The sequence below is a fragment of the Gadus chalcogrammus genome, chromosome 21 (assembly GCF_026213295.1).
Source record: "Gadus chalcogrammus isolate NIFS_2021 chromosome 21, NIFS_Gcha_1.0, whole genome shotgun sequence".
NCBI lineage: Eukaryota > Metazoa > Chordata > Actinopteri > Gadiformes > Gadidae > Gadus > Gadus chalcogrammus.
In genome coordinates this window covers 1,082-7,500 of record NC_079432.1, presented here as the reverse complement: position 1 = coordinate 7,500, position 6,419 = coordinate 1,082, and the positions used below count along the sequence as shown (strand labels likewise).

General features: G+C 53.0%; 1 protein-coding gene across 1 annotated transcript in view; it reads left to right on the top strand.

Annotated features, from left to right (window-relative positions):
* The window catches only part of LOC130374829 (unconventional myosin-VI-like), a gene marked incomplete at its 3' end in the record, with an annotated part of 40,151 nt that extends 33,984 nt beyond the window's left edge, over window positions 1-6,167 (top strand). Inside the window, exons 14-18 of the mRNA XM_056581806.1 lie at window positions 385-476; window positions 1,372-1,444; window positions 4,760-4,887; window positions 5,514-5,609; window positions 5,997-6,167. Coding sequence (XP_056437781.1) covers window positions 385-476; window positions 1,372-1,444; window positions 4,760-4,887; window positions 5,514-5,609; window positions 5,997-6,167 — 560 coding nt within the window. The remainder of the gene's footprint in view (window positions 1-384; window positions 477-1,371; window positions 1,445-4,759; window positions 4,888-5,513; window positions 5,610-5,996) is intronic.
* Between the last annotated feature and the right edge of the window lie 252 nt (window positions 6,168-6,419).

Sequence of the window (6,419 nt, the reverse complement as noted above, 5' to 3'; positions counted from 1 at the left end):
CTCTTTCTCTCTTTCTCATTCTCTCTTTCTGCCTGTCGCTCTCTCTCTCTCTCACTCACTCTTTCTCACTCCGTCCATATATCCAAATCTCTTTGGCTGGTTTAGTCACCTGGATAATATATTATTCATTACTTGTAGATTAACTGTATTCCCTTCCAGATCGTTTCTTGAAAACGTTATAGCTTAAAAACTCAAACACAAATGAATATCTTTAATACATCAAATCATTCAATAATGAAAAGTCACTGATGTGTAACTTTTATCAGATCCTTCTGGCGGGGAAGACTTCAAATTGTTTGAGAAAGAATATGGAAAAACATTGGCGCACATATTTTTAAAAGTACCGCCTCTGATTTGCCCTCTTCCTCTTCCTCCGGTTCCCAGAATACTTTGAGCACAACAGCTTTGAGCAGTTCTGCATCAACTACTGCAACGAGAAGCTGCAACAGTTCTTCAACGAGCGCATCCTGAAGGAGGTGGGTCACGTGACTTATTAGCTTCCCTACTACCTTTCTTATTAGCTTCGTTATTCGCCTCCTTCGTTACTACTATCTTATTAGCTTCCATCAACAAAGGACGTCGTACGTCATACATTAACTCCTTTATTTGTGTATTATCCAGTTAAAATTGTATTTGTCGAATTGTGGTTACAATAAATACAATGTACTTTTTATTGAGGAGCAGAAGCAGCCTTTCATGCTAGCGTTTAGAATCAAGATGGCCGCTAGGTGAATAGCTGCAGCGCGGTCAACAGATTCTCTTTTTATTCCGCTAATAGTATCACACACAGAACGATTATGGTGTAAGTAGTTACTCCTGATGTCAAGGTCGACATCTTAGACTGTAATGCAGACACACACACACACACACACACACACACACACACACACACACACACACACACACACACACACACACACACACACACACACACACACACACACACACACACACACACACACACACACACACACACTAACCTGAGAGACGCACATACCTGACAACCCCACTTAAGACTCTGGTGTTATTGGGACATGAAAGCCTTCACCTCTCTGGTCGTTTTACACAAAGCTTAATGGAGGAGAGAACATCTGTGAGTGGCTTCCATTAGAGAGAGGGGGGAGGGAGGGGGGGAGAGAGGGAGGGAGGGACAGAGAGAGGGAGGGAGAGAGAGAGAGCGAGAGAGCATAATTTTACAGCTGGCTTAAAGATGGAGAAAGAAAAAGCCTCTTGCGTTTAATAATACGTTTGGAATGAAGATGGAGAGATCTACAGAGAGGAGCAGAGGGGGGGCTGTGGGCCCCTCCTTTCTCACCGAGGGGGGGGGGGGGTGTCTATGGAGCAGAGTCTCACTGTGTCTGTCCCATCCAGGAACAAGAGCTGTACAACAAGGAGGGCCTGGGGGTGAACGAGGTCCACTACGTCGACAATCAAGACTGCATAGGTATGATGCTTCACCCTGAGACCCAGGGCTCACTACTCCTCAATGCAAGGTGCTGCTGGACTCTCAGCCTATCAACCACCTCCGCAGAGGTCACCTGACCTCCTCAGACTGGAGATCACTCCCTTAATAACTGCTGGTCTCCAGGAGAGATGAGTGGCAGGCTGCCCCCCTCCCCAAAGGGGTTAGACGCACACACACACACACACACACACACACACACACACACACACACACACACACACACACACACACACACACACACACACACACACACACACACACACACACACACACACACACACACAGAGACACATACACACACAGAGACACACACACACACACAGAGACACAGACACACACACAGAGACACAGACACACAGACACAGACACACAAACACACACACAGACACATACACACACACAGAGACACACACACTCCTTCCAGACAGTTTAAAACATGACCCCTGACCCCCTTGAAGGGAGGAAGAGGAGGATGGCTGTAGAAATGCAGAGGTGATGAAGGTTAAATCTTCCTCTTCACATCCATTTACTGTCCATGGCTGGAGTTGGGAGGAGTGTATGTTTGCACGTGTGTGTGCTTCAGTGTGTGTGTGTGTTTACGTGTGTGTGGGTGCATGTGCTTCAGTGTGTGTGTGTTTACGTGTGTGTGGGTGCATGTGCTTCAGTGTTTGTGTGTGAGTGTGTGCGCCGGTGTTTGTGTGCCTGCAGAGTTCCATTCCCTCTCCTGTGATCTCGTCTCCATCCCTCTAGGAATCAGTAATATATTCCATTCGGCGTTCCGACTCTTTTCGTCCAACACCATCTCAAACACTGTGAACACACCTTCTACACACGGCAACGCCGTTAAACCCCCAACCTTCGGGCCGTGCTAATGCCTTGCTCCACGGTCGTGGCCTCCCAGGACCACAAACCAGGGTCCGGTTTCCCGAAACATACTTGGAGCCTTCTTAACGCTACGTCATTCGTAATCTCTGCTTTAAGTTCTAGCTTAACATCTCGCGTGTTTCCCGAAACGTTCTTTGCTACGAATCTCTTACGTACGTCGTTCGTTGGTAAGGTTGGTCTGAAGCGCTCGTAGAACCTTCTTAGCTCTACCGTAGTGATGTTTCAGCGCCTGACGCTTGTCGACGCCACTGTACAGTAACCTTTAGAAATCCCCGTTGCGCATGGAACTGCCACATTGGCAGTGTTGTGTTTCACCAGTAGTACAGTACATATACGGTACGGCAGGCGAGGTCAGCTCGACTCGCTTCCAATCGTTTGAAAAACTCGCAACTTCCTAACTGTCTTCTAATTTAAGGAAATTCTACTGGGAAACTAACAAACCATTATAAGCAACGAGCGATCAAAATATTTTTTCCACCACCGTCTCTTTCCCTTGACGGTGCACAAAAACCCGCCCCAGACAGGTAGCAAAAAGTAACGCAGTCTCAGCATAAACAGTATTATTATTATATATTAATAAGATAGATAAACTATTCGAAAATGTAGCTTTCATTTCAAAATGTCTATTTTCATAAATAATCAACAAGTCAGACACTTTTGTGAACAGCCTCATTTGAACGGCTGCGACGGACAATTAAGGATGTGATTGCCTCAATCTCCTCCGCCGCTTCTATATTTTCTATATATTCTTTTAAATCGGTGTAGTCTATGCTATGTTCGCCCACGGTTAAATAAATGTTTACGAGAAGGATTTCGTGCAATGTTTTATTCGCAAAGACTGCAATATTTTTAAGAACGCTGTCGTGCACCTGGGCATGAAATGGAAACTCGATCTCTGAGCAATCGATCTCGGCACGTTCTTTCTGGACTGCGCCGTCCATGAACGACGTAAGGAGAGGGGGTCGACTCAGCTCAGGAGGTAGAGCAGTTGTCTTGTCACCGAAAGGTTGCTAGTTGGATCCCCAGCTCCTCCTAGCTGAGTGTTGATGTGTCCCTGAGCCAGACACTAAACCCTAACTCCTCCTGGCTGTCGCCTTGCATGGTTGACTCTGCCGTCGGTGTGTCAATGTGTGTATTAACCGATGTCAGTCGCTTTGGATAAAAGCGTCTGCTAAATGCCCTGAATGTAATTGTAATTGGAGTGTTCCCTAAGAAGACTCCCAAGAGACCGTTCGGGAACGCCTACAGAGGTAAACAACTTTGATACGTCTAAACGTGGGAGTCTTGGTAGCGCGGTAGGAGTGGCCGTTATCGGGAGACCGGGCCCAGGTCCGTTACATCAGTTCCGTCCGTCCACGTCCCTCACAGCTGCTGGTCTGGGACCCCCCAGGGAAGAGTGTGAGGCCCCATGACGGAGCGGTTCTCGGGGGCTCACCGCAGACCTGTCCTTAGTCCGTTGCCGTGGGGACAGAGGACCTGTCTGCAGGTTAAATCACTGTCTGGGTCTCCGGGCCGCCCCGGAGGTCTGAGGGCCCCGGGGGGGGGCTGTCAGCGAGGGGGGGGCCAACACACGGCCGTCCGCCTCTCGTGGGATCACCGCCTCGCCACATCCGACTCCATGAACAGTGTTGATTGTTTTACCTCAAAGCTGTGATTATGTTATTGTAGATGATTTATCCACCCCGCCCGCTGTTCTGATTGGTCACCTGGGCCTCCAGGCGGGGGCCGCAGGGTCCTGGTTAATCACGTTAACCCCCCCACCCCCCCCCCACGCTGAGCGGGAGAACACCACAGCTGCTGCCGGCAAACCTCTCCTCACCGCTTTAATTACATTTTAATTCAGCGGTACCGCCTCCCTCCCTCCCCCCTCCCCCCTCCCCCCTCCCCCTCCCCCTCCCTCCCTCCCCCCCTCCCCCTCCCCCTCCCCCCCTTTACCTCTCCCACTCCACTGATTTTAATTAAGTTTGTCGACGGCTTTCCCGAGGCTAGAATCTATGGTGGTTCAGCCCTGGTCTAATCGCTCTGTTGCACGTTGTTCTGTCTGTCTGTCTGTCTGTCTGTCTGTCTGTCTGTCTGTCTGTCTGTCTGTCTGTCTGTCTGTCTGTCTGTCTGTCTGTCTGTCTGTCTGTCTGTCTGCCCGCCCGTCTGTCTGTCTGTCTGTCTGTCTGCCCATCTGTCTGTCTGTCTGTCTGTCTGTCTGTCTGTCTGTCTGTCTGTCTGCCCGCCCGCCCGTCTGTCTGTCTGCCCGTCTGTCTGTCTGTCTGTCCGTCTGTCTGTCTGTCTGTCTGTCTGTCTGTCTGTCTGTCTGTCTGTCTGTCTGTCTGTCCCTCCCTCTACGTCTACACCGTTATACCAGGGTGATGTATAACCGTATGGATGATCTCCCCCCCCCCCCCCCCCCCGGTCCAGACCTGGTGGAGGCCCGCCTCCTGGGCATCCTGGACATCCTGGACGAGGAGAACCGCCTCCCCCAGCCCAGCGACCAGCACTTCACCGACACGGTGCACAGCAAGCACAAGAACCACTTCAGGCTCACGGTGGGTCTGGGGGGGGGGAGGCCCTAGGGGGGAGGGGGGAGAGGGGGCTCAGCCCTAGGGGGGAGAGGGGGCTCAGCCCTAGGGGGGAGAGGGGGCTCAGCCCTAAGGGGGAGGGGGGAGGAGGAGAGGGGGCTCAGCCCTAGGGGGGAGAGGGGACTCGGCCCTAGGGGGGAGGGGGGTGAGGGGACTCAGCCCTAAGGGGGAGGGGGGACTCGGCCCTAGGGGGGAGAGGGGACTCAGCCCTAAGGGGGAGGGGGGGCTCAGCCCTAGGGGGGAGAGGGGACTCAGCCCTAAGGGGGAGGGGGGAGGGGGGGAAAGGGGACACAGCCCTAGGGGGGAGAGGGGACACAGCCCTAGGGGGGAGAGGGGACACAGCCCTAGGGGGGGAGAGGGGACACAGCCCTAGAGGGGAGAGAGGGGACACAGCCCTAGGGGGGGAGAGGGGACACAGCCCTAGGGGGGAGAGAGGGGACTCAGCCCTAGGGGGGGAGAGGGGACTCGGCCCTAGGGGGGAGAGGGGACTCAGGGGAGAGTAGAAGGATAGAGGGGGTGAGGGAGGGGGGGAGAGGGCCAGTCCTCAGTGCCCTCCGGCCGTGCGCTGACCTGACCCTGCTCTCCGTCCTCAGATCCCCAGGAAGTCCAAGCTGTCGGTCCACAGGAACGTCCGCGACGACGAGGGCTTCATCGTGCGCCACTTCGCCGGAGCCGTGTGCTACGAGACGGTACGCTAATGCTAACCCAGCGCTGACGCTAATGCTAACGCTCACCCCGCGGAGTGCTAAGGCCGCGTAGCGCTAACATCCGTGCAACGCTAACGCTCCTAGCATAGCCTCCCTCCAACTTGTTCTGGACTGGACCTCTTAATGTAACATTAACCTGACCTTAAATTAACCTTAATGTAGCCTTTAAGGGACCTTAACTTAACCTTAACGTATCCTTGAGATAACAGTAGTTTGACCTTAACCTGACCTTAATGTGACCTCAACATGACCTTAACCTGACCTTAATGTGACCTCAACATGACCTCAACCTGCCCTTAACCTCAACCTGACCTCAACCTGCCCTTACCTTGCCCTTAATGACCTTGCCCCCCTCCCCCCCCCCCCCAGACCAAGTTCGTGGAGAAGAACAACGACGCTCTGCACATGTCCCTGGAGACGCTGGTCAGCGAGTCGGGCGACGCCTTCGTGAGGCAGCTGTTCGAGGCGCCGCTCAACGGAAAGGACGCCAAGCTGAAGGCCGGCAAGCTGGGCTTCATCAGCGTGGGCAACAAGTTCAAGGTGAGGGAGGGGGGAGGGCTCGCTCGCCCACTCAGAGAGAGAGAGAGAGAGAGAGAGAGAGGGAGAGAGAGAGGGGGAGGGAGGGAGAGAGGGAGAGAGAGAGAGAGAGAGGGGGAGGGAGAGAGAGAGAGGGAGAGAGAGGGGGAGGGAGAGAGAGAGGGGGAGGGAGAGAGAAAGAGAGAGAGAGAGAGAGCTGTTGGATAAACAATCTGCTCATCTGGAGGTTTTTCAGGTTTTTCTTCAGGAGGGGGT